At 54.1% G+C, this 15,680-nt stretch overlaps 1 protein-coding gene across 1 annotated transcript in view; it reads right to left on the reverse strand.

The window, feature by feature from the left end:
- The window catches only part of ME2 (malic enzyme 2), a 39,821-nt gene that overhangs the window by 9,325 nt on the left and 14,816 nt on the right, over positions 1–15,680 (reverse strand). The window contains exons 3-12 of the mRNA XM_066569302.1: positions 13,504–13,637; positions 12,000–12,149; positions 9,635–9,710; positions 9,101–9,262; positions 8,368–8,471; positions 7,978–8,087; positions 7,771–7,868; positions 6,842–6,955; positions 6,633–6,747; positions 5,586–5,728 (exon numbers count right to left, since the gene is read on the reverse strand). Coding sequence (XP_066425399.1) covers positions 5,586–5,728; positions 6,633–6,747; positions 6,842–6,955; positions 7,771–7,868; positions 7,978–8,087; positions 8,368–8,471; positions 9,101–9,262; positions 9,635–9,710; positions 12,000–12,149; positions 13,504–13,637 — 1,206 coding nt within the window. The remainder of the gene's footprint in view (positions 1–5,585; positions 5,729–6,632; positions 6,748–6,841; positions 6,956–7,770; positions 7,869–7,977; positions 8,088–8,367; positions 8,472–9,100; positions 9,263–9,634; positions 9,711–11,999; positions 12,150–13,503; positions 13,638–15,680) is intronic.

Below are 15,680 nucleotides of genomic sequence, written 5' to 3' on the forward strand. Positions count from 1 at the left end.
GGCACTGATCACCCTGCTGTGAGCAGGGGACATGGGGCACTGATCACCCTGCTCTGGGCAGGACATGGGGCACTGATCAGCCTGCTCTGGGCAGGGGACATGGGGCACTGATCACTCTGCTCTGGGCAGGGGACATGGGGCACTGATCACTCTGCTGTGAGCAGGGGACATGGGGCACTGATCACTCTGCTCTGGGCAGGGGACATGGGGCACTGATCACTCTGCTGTGAGCAGGGGACATGGGGCACTGATCACCCTGCTGTGAGCAGGGGACATGGGGCACTGATCACCCTGCTGTGAGCAGGGGACATGGGGCACTGATCACTCTGCTCTGGGCAGGGGACATGGGGCACTGATCACCCTGCTCTGGGCAGGGGACATGGGGCACTGATCACCCTGCTGTGAGCAGGGGACATGGGGCACTGATCACCCTGCTCTGGGCAGGACACGGGGCACATCCCACCTGCTTGGAGGGACTGACACACGAAGCCCTCCTGTGTTAATCCTTTCCAGCACCCTGTGCAGGATGCAGTGCTGCTGTGTTAACCCTTTCCGGCACCACAGCCACAGGGACCTTGCAGACTCATGAGCAATGGCCACTGCCAGAGCAGGCTGGAGCACAATAAAAGGTCACTTTCCTGCTCGAGGGTGTGGGGCTAGAGGGAGGAACTGCTGTGTCAGACTGCTGCTGCTGCTGCTGCTGCTGCTGCTGAGAGCAACCAGAGCAGAGAATAATGAGGTTTGCTCATCCTTCCTTTGGAAAGGATTTCAATTTGCACAAAATATCAAAACGTATCTGAGTGTGAACCACGCCCTCTAGATAAATGAGCCTCTTCTCAAGCAGTAAAGCCACTGAAAGCAAAAAAATCTTGACTTTGAGTAACAGGTTTAAGATCATGAGTTTAAAACCTTTAAGGCTCCCAGGACTACTGTGTTTGAAAACAAATTACCAAAGAGGCTGGAGGCTCTGGAACTGTGTTTGGGTGTCAGGGCATACCCAGGACAAAAGCCTTTTTGTGCAGGGAGCAAAGCAGATGGGTGCAGGAGGGTGCAGGACCAAAAGACAAAGCACATTAAAAGGCAGCAGAAGCCCTCAGAACACACAGGGGCATCGACAGCCTTTTACAGGGGCCGTCTAGTGGGAAAAAAATGAGGAAGGAAAGGTCAGGATGGTGTCTTTGTTTGTTTGTTGCCTCTGGTGCAGGACCAGGCTGTCCCGAGGCCCGGGGACACACGGGGTGACAGCTCTGATCCCCGACAGCCTGACGGACTGCATGAGCTAGGCGACACAGCCCGCGGAGCTGGAGATTTCCAGGGAGCCACACAACAGTCAGGGCTCTGGAAGCCATTTCCCGGGTAATTACTGCATCTCGAAGGGAAAATACATTCTGAAAGGCAAGCTAATGTCCGGCTGAGGACATTTCAGGGAACCAAAGAGCGCCGTGAAAACAGAACAGCTGGGCTGCAGGAAAGTTTAGAGACACAAACATTGCAGAATTTATGAGTAAGGACCGGAACAAAACTACACCAGTTCATTTGCTGACCAGCACTGCTCAATTGTCCAAATAACCCACACGTACAAGTAACTGGGAACATGGAGAATCGTTAATAAAAGAACACAGGGATCCAAAACAGAAAAAAACCCAAAGATCTCCTCTCCACTGGGCTCAAACTTTGCAAACAGCTTGGTGCTCTTCCAGCTGCTGACCCAGGCAGCCTGTGCCCCTGACAGGGACAGCCACGCTGAGGGCCAGCTCCTTGGGCTCAGCACTCAGCACGGCAAACTCAGCCTCCTGCCCTAGAGCATCTCTTCATCTGCTGGTATTCCATAACAAGTGCAAGCAAAAACTAGGCTGGTTCCTCTAACTGTGCTCCTGGCCTCCTTCAGCGAGACATGGCAGCAGTTTTTACATTTACTTATGCCAGCTGAAGTCTTGCCTGCACAACTAACTCCTGTTTACCTCCTATCTACTGGAATTTTTATAAACTGAAACACTGCCCAGCTCACTGCTCTGGTTAATGCTAGATGTCCGAGAGATATTAAACCACCTTAATTTACAAGCGTGTCCAGGGCAGGGAATGGAGCTGGGAAGGGGCTGGAGCCCCAGGAGAGGCTGAGGGAGCTGGGAAGGGGCTGAGCCTGGAGCAAAGGAGGCTCAGGGGGGCCCTTGTGGCTCTGCACAGCTCCTGACAGGAGGGGACAGCCGGGGGGGTCGGGCTGTGCTCCAGGGAACAGGGACAGGAGCAGAGGGAACGGCCTCAGGCTGGACAGCACAGAAAATTTCTTTACATAAAGCTCTGTCAATCCCTGTCACAGCTGCCCAGGGCAGTGGTGGAGTCCCCATCCCTGTAGGGATTTCAAAGCCACGTGCATGTGGCACTTGGGGACATGGGACAGGGGTGGCCTTGGCTGAGCTGGGGAATGGTTGGACTCGACGGCCTTGGAGGGCTTTTCCAACCCAGATGATCCTACAGATAAGAGATAAGATCCAGACTTTGTCCGGAGGCTGCTACTGCAGGGCTCCATCTGGGCTGCAGATCTCTGGAGCAGCAGTTCCCTGGGCTGACAGCCCCAGGAGCGTGGGACAGATGGGGACAGCAGAGGGCCACGCTGGCAGGGTGACACTGCCACTGCTGCGGCTGTGATGCTGAGCCCCGTGGGCAGTGCCAGGGAGGAGCTCAGTCTGCAGCAGCAGACAAGGAAAGCTCCCCACCCACCCATTTTCACACACCACTCGCTTGGTTTGGGACTGTATTAAAATAAGAGAAAAGAGAAAAGAATGAGTGCCCTCAAGAGCTGCAGCCTTGGAGCCTGCAGGCAGGGGCTGGGGCCAGCACAGGGATCCCAGCAGCTGCAGGGGAGACACCAGCACCAGCACAGAGACACCAGCACCAGCACAGGGATCCCAGCACCAGCACAGGGATCCCAGCACCAGCACAGGGATCCCAGCACCAGCACAGGGATCCCAGCACCAGCACAGGGATCCCAGCACCAGCACAGGGATCCCAGCACCAGCACAGGGATCCCAGCACCAGCACAGGGATCCCAGCACCAGCACAGGGATCCCAGCACCAGCACAGGGATCCCAGCACCAGCACAGGGATCCCAGCACCAGCACAGGGATCCCAGCACCAGCACAGGGATCCCAGCAGCTGCAGGACAGCACCAGCACCAGCACAGAGACACCAGCACCAGCACAGAGACACCAGCACCAGCACAGGGATCCCAGCAGCTGCTCAGAGCCCCAGGGCCCTGCTGTGTCTGCCCCACCTCTCTCCCCGTGGGCTCCCTGCAGAGGCCCCCAGCCTGGCACAAAAACCTGCACAGGGTGACAAAAGACTGGCTCGGTAAGGGATGGGATGTGCTATTGGGATAATGCTAGAGCTATTAAGGAAAAACCAGCCCAAACCACAGTGCCAGCCCTGCAGGGTGCAGTGGCCCCAGGGGAGGGTGCAGAACCAGCTGTGTTTGCTCCCGGCTGACTCATTCCAACACCTGGTGGTGCCAGGGTGCCAGACACAGCCCCTGCGGTGGGGACAGGGCCACCCCTGCCCGGGGACACGAGGGGACAGGGGCCACCCCTGCCCGGGGACATGAAGGGACAGGGGCCACCCTGCCTGGGACACAAGGGGACAGGGGCCACCCTGCCCGGGGACACAAGGGGACAGGGGCCACCCCTGCCTGGGACACAAGGGAACAGGGGCCACCCCTGCCCGAGGACATGAAGGGACAGGGGCCACCCCTGCCTGGGGACACAAGGGAACAGGGGCTACCCCTGCCCGGGGACATGAAGGGACAGGGGCCACCCTGCCCGGGGACACAAGGGGACAGGGGCCACCCCTGCCCAGGGACACGAGGGGACAGGGGCCACCCCTGCCCGGTGACACGAGGGGACAGGGGCCACCCCTGCCCGGGGACATGAGGGGACAGGGGCCACCCCTGCCCAGGGACACGAAGGGACAGGTGCCACCCTGCCTGGGGACACAAGGGGACAGGGGCCACCCCTGCCCAGGGACACAAGGGGACAGGGGCCACCCCTGCCTGGGGACATGAAGGGACAGGGGCCACCCCTGCCCGGGGACATGAGGGGACAGGGGCCACCCTGCCTGGGACACAAGGGGACAGGTGCCACCCTGCCCAGGGACACGAGGGGACAGGGGCCACCCCTGCCCAGGGACACGAGGGGACAGGGGCCACCCCTGCCCAGGGACACGAGGGGACAGGGGCCACCCCTGCCCAGGGACATGAAGGGACAGGGGCCACCCCTGCCCGGGGACATGAAGGGACAGGGGCCACCCCTGCCCGGGGACACAAGGGGACAGGGGCCACCCCTGCCCGGGGACACGAGGGGACAGGGGCCACCCCTGCCCGGGGACACAAGGGGACAGGGGCCACCCCTGCCCGAGGACATGAAGGGACAGGGGCCACCCCTGCCCGGGGACACGAGGGGACAGGTGCCACCCTGCCTGGGGACACAAGGGGACAGGGGCCACCCCTGCCCGGTGACACAAGGGGACAGGGGCCACCCCTGCCCGGGGACACAAGGGAACAGGGGCCACCCTGCCTGGGGACCCCACGGGTCACTGCTGGTGGCACCTGCAGGACTGGTGCAAGCACAGCTCCTGCCCTGCTCCAAGGACTCTGTCAGCCATTACATTGCAAAGCTTGCACTGAGTCTCTGCTGTGAGGCCAACAGGCTTCATTAAAACACAAAATAATTAAAAAGAGCAGTGAGAAACAAGAGTTAATTGATCACAGCCATGTAACAGTACTGCTGGTCATTCTCTTAAAAAAGCAGTAACAAGACTCAGGCTACTTTAACTTTGCAAAACATTGTCACCTACAAATCCAGGCCTCTTTTCCAACCAGCCCCATCTGCTTTTGCCAGAAGGCGAGAAAGAGCTGCGTTCTCACAGCCCTGAGCCCAAGCAGTGAGAGAACAATCTGAGCCCTGGTGCTCAGGCAGCCCCAGCAGGGCAGAGCAGCCCCAGCAGGGCAGAGCAGCCCCAGCAGGGCAGCCCCAGCAGGGCAGAGCAGCCCCAGCAGGGCAGAGCAGCCCCAGCAGGGCAGAGCAGCCCCAGCAGGGCAGGGCAGCCCCAGTAGGGCAGGGCAGCCCCAGTAGGGCAGCCCCAGCAGGGCAGAGCAGCCCCAGCAGGGCAGAGCAGCCCCAGCAGGGCAGAGCAGCCCCAGTAGGGCAGAGCAGCCCCAGTAGGGCAGGGCAGCCCCAGCAGGGCAGAGCAGCCCCAGCAGGGCAGAGCAGCCCCAGCAGGGCAGAGCAGCCCCAGCAGGGCAGAGCAGCCCCAGCAGCCCCAGCAGCTCCAGCAGGGCAGAGCAGCCCCAGCAGGGCAGAGCAGCCCCAGCAGGGCAGCCCCAGCAGCTCCAGCAGCCCCAGCAGGGCAGCCCCAGCAGGGCAGAGCAGCCCCAGCAGCCCCAGCAGGGCAGCCCCAGCAGGGCAGAGCAGCCCCAGCAGGGCAGAGCAGCCCCAGCAGCCCCAGCAGGGCAGCCCCAGCAGGGCAGAGCAGCCCCAGCAGCCCCAGCAGCTCCAGCAGCCCCAGCAGGGCAGTCCCCAGCCCGGCTCACCCACCTCTGTCAGCGTGTAGGCCTCCTCTGCTGTGCACTCGGCCTTGGCCGTGGGGTTGCTCAGGGCAAATATGATGGGCTGCTCGTTGATGGAAGCCATGGCTTTGAGCACGTCCTGGGTGAAGAGACGGCCTGCCCCAGCCACTCCTGGGGGAGAGGGGAACACACAAAGCCACAGTCAAGGCTGGCTGCCCCAGGCAGGGACAGGCAGCCCACCCTGAGCTCAGGGCAGCCCTCCAGCCTCCCCCAGGGCACGGCTCCTCTGGCAGCTGGAGATGGAGCCAGGCACTGCTCCTGGCTGGCTGGCACTCACAATTTCCCCAGCAACATCTCCTGAGTGTGCTCCAGAAGCCTATTTCACACAGTTTTTTGGTATTGATGAGTACAGGGAACATGGTCCTGGATAAGCAAGAGGGAATTCCAGGTGCTTTGTGGATGATTCATCCCTGCTGGGTGTTAGCTGTGCAATGCACACCTGACACCGGTGCTCCTGACCACACCCAAACCCAGAGGTACAAACACACAGCTATGATGTATTTGTGCCCTGCCTACAAGCTCCAGGGTACTCAGCCAAAAAACCCTCTCCCTTTCCAAATAAATCACGTGCCAAGGAAACTGCAGTCACAGCAGGAAATACCTGTAATCCTATCTGCTCTCTGCAGATAGCCACAGCTGTGATAAGTACCTACAGATGTCAGTGACCCCAGACGTGCTGGTGATCTGCAGCATGGAACTGCTGCTTCCAGCTGTGCTGCTGGCAGAGTCTGACCACAGGGGGGGACTGCAGAGGGTCAGAAAACACCCACACAGCTCCAGTTAGGGAACTCCTGTAGGAAACACGATGGTTGTGGCTGCTCTCTGTCACTAAGGACACAAGGCTCTGAAGGAGCACCACAGCCCAGTGTATCTTCAAGTAGAAAATTGACCTCACATTTCCATGTTTTTTTTCACATCAGCAGAAATGCAGATGGCTGTCACCAAGGTGCCCAGAACCCTGATAACAAATGAAGGGCAGTAAAAAGCCAAATTACAGAAAAATAAGCTCACTCACCGATGATAGCTGAAGGCCGAAGTACATTCACTGCCTCTACAAATGTCTTTGGTATGTCCTCTGGAGCCTTGTGGGCAAAGGGCTCCTGGTGGGGATCCACCTTCTGCTCCCGGCCCTGCAGGCAAAGCAGTGGTTCCTCCTGTGAGGAAGGGGAGGGCAGGGCAGGGCTCACCTGTGCTGGGGGACTCCCAGGCGTGCTGCAGCCCTACCTGGACCAGCAGGCCATGCTTGTCAAACATCCACACTCTCCTGGAGGCCTCCTCGTGGGAAACACCGCTTTCCATCATGGCCATGACAATGAGGTTGGCGATTCCCAGGGCAGCCTGGCGGGTGAAAGCACTCGGGTTTGCGACAGGGCACAGCAGAGGTCTGCCATCAGACCCCACAGAAGCGCTCAGGGAGCCTGCTCTGACACACAGCAAGTGTCCCCCTGTGAGGGGCAGCCCCCTGGCACAGCAGGGGCAGCTCTCCCCGGGGCTGTGAGCTGTGCCAGCCCAGCCCTGCTGCCACCAAACCGACCTGGGCTGCGTGCCCCGTGCTCCAGCCCGGCCCCGGCCCCAGGCAGGGCTGGCAGAGGGCAGCAGCAGGCTGTGCTGGGCCCTGTCCCCTCCCTGCAGGAGAAATGAGGCAGAGCAGGCCAATTACTGCCACCAGGCCTTTCCCCAGATGGAGAGCTTCTCCGATAATGAAGTCATTTTGTCAGCACCACAGGAGCAATTGTGCTGATGCACCAAGGAGCACAGGGCTGCTCCTGGCACTGCAGCACCAGTGACTGGTGCCTACTGCAAACTGAATCAATCACCTTGCTGAGAAGAACTCCCGGCACTTCCCTCCGGTGCTATAAAAATCAACAAGATGGTCTCACTACACCATGATTTCATGGTGAGTTTCCCTTCAAACACACACAAGTGCCTGGTGCTTTCTTCAAGGCTGTGCAGGGAAATGAAGAATGTGAATCCCTGCAAATGTTAAACACCTTTCACACAGTCCTGTTTAGGCAGAATCCTTCCTGCTAATGCATTTCAGCTGGCCTTATATGAAAAGCTCTGCAATGGGGTTCAGAGAAGGCAAATCTCCACAATGAGAAAATACACATTTTAAGTATCTCTTGCTGCTCTGGGCTTTTAAGAGGACTCACCTCTCCTGCTCCAAGGAACAGCACTTTCTGGTCTGTGAGTGGTTTCCCAGTGGCTTTCTGGGCTGCCAGCAGTCCTGCCAAGGCCACTGAGGCTGTCCCTGTGAGAGCAGAGCAAATCTGAGGGCAGCTGAACACGTCTACATGGCAGGCTGTGGCTTTGGGAAGAGTTCCTGCAGGGATATTCAGGAACACAAACAAAGGGTATACCTTGGATGTCGTCATTGAAGGTGCAGTACTTCTCTCTGTACTTCCTCAGGAACCGGAAAGCATTGTGGTTTCCAAAGTCCTCAAACTGGATGAGCGTGTTCTGGCCATACCTAGAGGGGATGGCAAACACCCCAGCACTGCACAGAGGCAGGGGAGAGCAGCAGAGCCTGTAGCCCATCCACCCCTTATCTGTGCAGCAGGCTGCCCTCAGGCAGAGCTCAGCAGCGTTCTGCGCCTCGCACAGATAGATAACCACAGGCAGCGTGCTCCGGGCCACCGAGGAGGGACAGACAGGGGGGACAGACACACAGCCTGCCCCAGCCCCTGGCGCTCTCCTCACGCCCTGGGTGTCTGATCAGGGACAGCTGTGAGGGCTGCTCTGTGCCCTACCTGTCTGTGATGGCTTCCATGAACTCGTCGATCAGGTCATCGTAGACCTGCGAGCGATCCCTCTTCTGGTACAGCCCCATGTAGAAGGGATCCTTCAGCAGGGTCTGCAGGGAACCAGCCAGGGAGAGAGCAGGGTGAGCCCCTTCCCCAGGGCACAGCCAGCGCAGCTCACACCCCAGGTGCTGCAGGCACACAGCCCCAGCCTGCGTCAGTGCTCTGCAATTTCACCTGGCACTCGGCGCTGGCGATGGCTGCTTTTAAAACTGAACAAATCAATACTGCGAACAATAAACTGCTTTAATAAATCTAATTCCCATTCCCAGCTTCTTAAAAGTCAGGTCAAAACTGACTGCCTATTTTGCAGTGTTCCAGCATTCCAATTACTTCCAGATGCACCCTTTCATGGGCAAATCAATGGGCACTTTTAAATCAGTGTACAGTGAACTCCAAACCTTTTACCTTTTGCATAAAATATTCGGCTTTATCTTAAATAACAGTGCTCAAAAAAAAAAAAAAAAGAGAAAAACCCTAGAATCCTATAACTCCCTTTTCTAGGAACTCTTCCACTGCACCCTTTTCTCCAGGCAGGGTTGGGCTGTGTTTGCCTCTCATGGGGTTCTCCTCACTTTTTGGGGGTATTCCTTTTGACCACAGCTTGCCCACATTCCCCAGTTATAGTATGGAATGTTTTAAAAAAAAAAAAAACAAAAACATTTTTATAGTGGTAACTCACTGTGTTATCAGTCCCAACGTCGATGCACACAGGCAGGCATTTATCTGGGTGTATCCCTGCACAGGCTGTGTACAAACACAGCTTTCCCACTGGAATTCCCATCCCATACACCCCCAGGTCTCCAAGACCCAATATTCTTTCTCCATCAGTGACGACAACAGCCTGATGGGAAAAAAAAAAAAAAAAAACACCAAAAAAACAACAGGTCAAATCATACATGATCACTGAAATTTATAACGATTAGCTCAATAGCAGCTATGTTTTTTTCCCCAGGTGAAAATTGAGGTATGTTTGTACAGTCAAACAAAGAACAGATCACGAGGAATATTTTCCTCAACCCATAAACCTCACATTTAGGGTGAAACACTGATCTTCAAGATGTGCATTACCTTAATGAGCTGCATTCTGCCAGCATCACTAATGAGCCAAGAATGCATTACTTAATATTTATGTTTCCATCAAATACTAGTAAATCTCAAAAGACTCAGCTGGGATGGAACAACGACTAGAAATTAAATCACACCATGACCATACCTTAACGTCATTCTCTGGCCAGTTGTTCACAATGGACCTAATGTGGCCTCTGTCTGAGATGGAAATAAATAATCCCCTGAAAGAAAAAAAAAAAACAAACCAAAAACCAGAAAAATTTTGTGGGTGACAATTAGAAATATGACCTTGCTTTTATAAAACTAAATGCCAAACAGGACAATTTAACATTCAAAGTCTTACAGCTGCTGACATAAATTGCTCAAAGGACAATATCTGTTCCTGTCCCAGACCTGAGGAACCACCTGAAGCAGCCCTCGTATGCAGGGTGACACAGTGATGGGCCTGAGGAACCCCTGAACCACCCTTTTTGTGCAGGGTGACACAGTGATGGGCCTGAGGAACCCCTGAACACCCCTTTTGTGCAGGGTGACACAGTGATGGGCCTGAGGAACCCCTGAACCACCCTCCTGTGCAGGGTGACACAGTGATGGGCCTGAGGAACCCCTGAACCACCCTCCTGTGCAGGGTGACACAGTGATGGGCCTGAGGAACCCCTGAACACCCCTTTTGTGCAGGGTGACACAGTGATGGGCCTGAGGAACCCCTGAAGCACCCTCGTGTGCAGGGTGACACAGTGATGGGCCTGAGGAACCCCTGAACACCCCTTTTGTGCAGGGTGACACAGTGATGGGCCTGAGGAACCCCTGAACACCCTTTTTGTGCAGGGTGACACAGTGATGGGCCTGAGGAACCCCTGAACCACCCTCCTGTGCAGGGTGACACAGTGATGGGCCTGAGGAACCCCTGAACACCCCTTTTGTGCAGGGTGACACAGTGATGGGCCTGAGGAACCCCTGAACACTCCTGTGCAGGGTGACACAGTGATGGGCCTGAGGAACCCCTGAACACCCCTTTTGTGCAGGGTGACACAGTGATGGGCCTGAGGAACCCCTGAACCACCCTCCTGTGCAGGGTGACACAGTGATGGGCCTGAGGAACCCCTGAACCACCCTCCTGTGCAGGGTGACACAGTGATGGGCCTGAGGAACCCCTGAACCAGCCCTCGTATGCAGGGTGACACAGTGATGGGCCTGAGGAACCCCTGAAGCACCCTCGTGTGCAGGGTGACACAGTGATGGGCCTGAGGAACCCCTGAACACCCCTTTTGTGCAGGGTGACACAGTGATGGGCCTGAGGAACCCCTGAAGCACCCTCGTGTGCAGGGTGACACAGTGATGGGCCTGAGGAACCCCTGAACACCCCTTTTGTGCAGGGTGACACAGTGATGGGCCTGAGGAACCCCTGAACACCCTTTTTGTGCAGGGTGACACAGTGATGGGCCTGAGGAACCCCTGAACCACCCTCCTGTGCAGGGTGACACAGTGATGGGCCTGAGGAACCCCTGAACCACCCTCCTGTGCAGGGTGACACAGTGATGGGCCTGAGGAACCCCTGAACACCCCTTTTGTGCAGGGTGACACAGTGATGGGCCTGAGGAACCCCTGAAGCAGCCCTCGTGTGCAGGGTGACACAGTGATGGGCCTGAGGAACCCCTGAACACCCCTTTTGTGCAGGGTGACACAGTGATGGGCCTGAGGAACCCCTGAAGCAGCCCTCGTGTGCAGGGTGACACAGTGATGGGCCTGAGGAACCCCTGAACACCCCTTTTGTGCAGGGTGACACAGTGATGGGCCTGAGGAACCCCTGAAGCAGCCCTCGTGTGCAGGGTGACACAGTGATGGGCCTGAGGAACCCCTGAAGCAGCCCTCGTGTGCAGGGTGACACAGTGATGGGCCTGAGGAACCCTGAACACCCCTTTTGTGCAGGGTGACACAGTGATGGGCCTGAGGAACCCCTGAAGCAGCCCTCGTGTGCAGGGTGACACAGTGATGGGCCTGAGGAACCCCTGAACCACCCTCCTGTGCAGGGTGACACAGTGATGGGCCTGAGGAACCCCTGAACACCCCTTTTGTGCAGGGTGACACAGTGATGGGCCTGAGGAACCCCTGCAGAAGCCCTCAGCAGCAGGGCTGAGGGTGATGTCCATAAACCCCTTTCAATCTACACTCCCTTCCAGAGGCCCTGTCCTGACACAGATCCTCAGAGCCACGGAAGGGACCCTGATTGCTGAGGAAATCCCCCCCCGGAATTACAGATCTGTGTGGCATCCAGGAAGAGCTGGAAATGGGGCTGAAGCCCTGCGCTTGGGGTATCTGCGAGACCCATTTCCATCTCTGCTTCCAAACGTTTTGTTCCTCAATATACCCTGTGTCCTGAGATATATCTTCAGAGACTTCTACTGCCCTGACATGGCACAAGCTGCACCCGGATGAAAACGACACAAACCATTTGCAAATCTCGGGTGAGAAGGCAGAGGAAAGGACAAGAGCAGAGCGTGTGCCCTTACTTTGGTCTCCTGAAGATGTGTCCGTACTGGGAGCAGGCCAGGCCCACGGTGGGGGTGTACACAATGGGCATCAGCCGCTCAATGTCGTCCTGCAGCACCCTGTAGAACAGCTTCTCATTTCTCTCCTGGATGCCCATGATGTAGATGTACCTGTAATTGAGCAGCACAAGGAAAAACACCCCTGGCTGTGTCCCACTCCTGCTGCTCCCTCGGGAAAGCGCCCTCTCCCTCCCAGTCAGGCTGGGAGCACCAAAGGGAAGCTGGGGAGGGAGCAGCAGTGAGATGGAAATGCTGGATGGACACACTGTGCGTGCTGGCAAGGGAATAATGACAAATGTGACTAAAGACAGCCCAGGGATTTACCGCAGGGAGTCTCAGCACCCTTGTAAGCAAAATTACAGTGAAATAATTTCCCATCCAGAAGATGTGTCCTGTGAATCCCAGCACCAACACACGCGCGCAGCAAACTGAGCCCTACCAGAAGGCTCATTCTGAAGGATGTGCGTGGGGGCATAAATTAAATCTGAATTTCTGCAAAGTTACCCACCAATCTGCTGTATATCAACCCAGACCCTGTCCTGCTGACCCAACGACATAAAGATAATGAATTAGCAATCTGCCTCAGGCTACAGCAGCTGGGCACTCGGCCAATACAGATGACAGGACTGCTTTGGACCAGCAAGTGACAGGCTGTGGATTTAAGAGCCATCCTTCAGCTCTGATGAGAACAAAAGAGCTTTGATGTGGCCCAAAAGCCATTCCAGCTCTCCTCCTGCCTGTGGGAGACTGCGTATTTTCACAGGCAGAGATACACAAAGATTATGTGAAAACAGTAATGGGATGCTAAAAACATGGCATCCAAAAAATAAAACACTGCGAAATCCTTTGCAGCTCACCAAACCAGTGTGTTAAGTAATAAAAGATATGAAAAAATACACATTATGAATGAGACTTAAAAATTCTACTCTCTTTCCCTTTTAGCAGGAACTACTGTCTCCCTCTTTCTCTACTCTCTAGTTCCCTTTTAGCAGGAACTACTGTCTATGTTAAACACTGGTTTTGGCATCTCAAACGCTCAGTTTACCTTCATTTTCACACATTTTTACAGACTGGGCTGGATGCCACCTGCTGTGCTCTAACGACCTGCCACTCCATCTTACACATCACAGAAACACACGTGACGGGTTGCAGGCAGGTTTGCAGCTTTGTTACTGATTTTCACACGCTCTCTTTTGCTGTTTTATGAACATGGAATATTAAAAAAAAAAAATAAGAAAAAGGAAAAGAAAAAGATAAAAAAGCTTCCCAACCTCATTTGACTACGGGATGGAGGAAAGCAGTTTTCTGTGCCAAAGTGAAAGCAACATCCAAGAAGTGAAAAACCCAGCGGAGGCACTGGAAACTTTGGTTACCCCCAGACAGTATTTTCCCATTTCCAATTTATTTCCAGCCCCCATATTCCCGCTCACTCGCACCACGGGGACAAGGCCGGAGCGGCGCTTACTTCTCCAAGGGGTCGGTCATTTTTGCCAAATTCTTGTGGAAGCGTAAGGCTTGGATGTCCTGTGTCTCTATTTTGGGCGGCAGGAGCCCCTGCAGCCCCAGCATCTGCCGCTCGTGGAGGGTGAAGGCCATGCCCTGGAAACGAGAGGTGAGCAGCAATCGTCAGTCCCTGCCCCAGCAACTCTGCACCCTGCGCTCCACAGGGCGGGGGGTGTCTGCCCCTCCCGGGGTCCTCCTCACCGTCTGGGGGCATTCCTCTCCACCCACATTGCCCAGACCTTGCCAGATTGGACTGTCCTCCCTGGAGCTGGAGGGCAGCACAGAGGTGCTGCTGCAAAGGGGTTCAGAGTGAAAGAACAGCTGCTTTTGCAATTGTTCAGCTGTCACCCGGGCTGGTCCCCACAGTCACAGGCAGTAGCTGCACCTCAGATTTTTATCTCGATTGCCCCATTTGCTGCTTTTTTCAGTAATACAGCCTGATGCCCGAGTTACTGAATTGCCCTAATGCTTCTATTAAGATCACAGTCCAACCCAAATACTTCATTTTCACTTAGGGATGGATCTAACCCATTTGTCTGCTACCAAAAAGCCTCACTGGTAGCAAATTAGAAGAGCTCAACTGCAAAAATTTCCCCCTCTTCTCCATTTGGGAGATGGAGAGTGGACAGGGTTTAAATTTATCGTTATTTAAATACTAATTTGAAACGTTTCTCAACCTTCAGATTCTAAATGCCAAGCTAAAAAAAAAAAAAAAAAAAAAAAAAAGAAAAAGCTTTCTAAGGTTTGCCTTATGCCTTGTAATTACACTCCAAATTCCTCCTGCCCTCAGAAAGGTCAGAGAATCAGATGATCCTTGTGGAGGGGACCCACAAAGATCATCCGTGTTGAACTCCTCAACTGACTAGAAATAAAAATCAGTACTTTTCCATTGACAGTAAAGGCATCAATTCATACTAGAATACAAATATTTTCACCTCTGCTTATGTGAGAACAGACTCTTCACAGGTATCTGTAGAACCCATACCCATTAACAAAAATTTCTAAAAAAAGTCCAGTTGAAGTTTAATTCATCATACCTGAATGGTTTCTAAACAATACTCCTTAGAGGAAAAAAATCCTAATTACTATTTTTACATTACTTTTCTCTTTCCTGTTTAGGTCATATTTAATATCAGCTGTTTTGACTGCATTGACTAAAGCAGTCCACCTGCTTTCCTGTACTGATTCTACACTATGGTCCACAGCAATAAAATACTTGAAGAGCTAGAAACTAAGAAAAAACAACAACACAAACCCAAAAACTTCACTGTTTTTCCCTCTTGCAGAAAATTTCAAGTATTTACCCTAAAATAAATCTGTTTATCTCTGTATTTATTTTCATGTCTGCCAACCTTTCATGTAACAGATTTGACACTAAATACTGATTTCAATTTAACCCTTCACTACTAGGACAGTAGAGCTTTTCTACAACTAGTCAGGAGTCATCTGCAAACCACTCTTTTCTTTTTTTCTTTCCCAGTCTAATTGCTAGTTTTCAGTATTCTTCCAATACTAAATACAAATACATTTCAGATGACAGTTCATTCTTCAAGTTTTTAACATTGCTGCTGGTTTTTTGATTTCTAATTGTTTTGGGGGTTTTTTTGGTGGGGTGTAACAGTCCCACTTTAGCCACTTTAGTGGTATTTTTTTTTTCCAAACCCTGATCTGAATAACCCAACAGTTCCACGAAGAACACAACCATGTAAACAGAGAGAAACTGACACAAGAGAAGAACCCACAGAATCATGCTCTGGGTGCTCTGAGGTTTTCCCTGTGTTGCAAAGGATTAGTTCCACTTCTGCATACTTCACAAGAAATATGAATTCTCTGCGAGCAGAAATGCAAGCTCCACATAAACTCCTCTCAGCCCTCTTCCCTTTCCCTCGACACCCCTGGCTTGCTGCCATCAGCAGTTTAATACCTCTAAAAGCAGTTCAATCCCCCCAAAAGCAGCCCTTTCCCACACAAACTGCTGGCACTGCCGGTGGCTCAGGCCCCAAGGCCCAGCACAGCTGGCAAGCATTTGTAACATGCTGACTTTCACTCTAGACACCACAGAAACACAAACGGTGCCAAAATACGTACAGTGTTTGGAGGAAGAAGAAGAGGAAGGGAAGAAGAAGTTTAGTCTCTGGT

This window comes from Molothrus aeneus, chromosome Z (genome assembly GCF_037042795.1).
Source record: "Molothrus aeneus isolate 106 chromosome Z, BPBGC_Maene_1.0, whole genome shotgun sequence".
In the NCBI taxonomy this organism is placed as follows: domain Eukaryota; kingdom Metazoa; phylum Chordata; class Aves; order Passeriformes; family Icteridae; genus Molothrus; species Molothrus aeneus.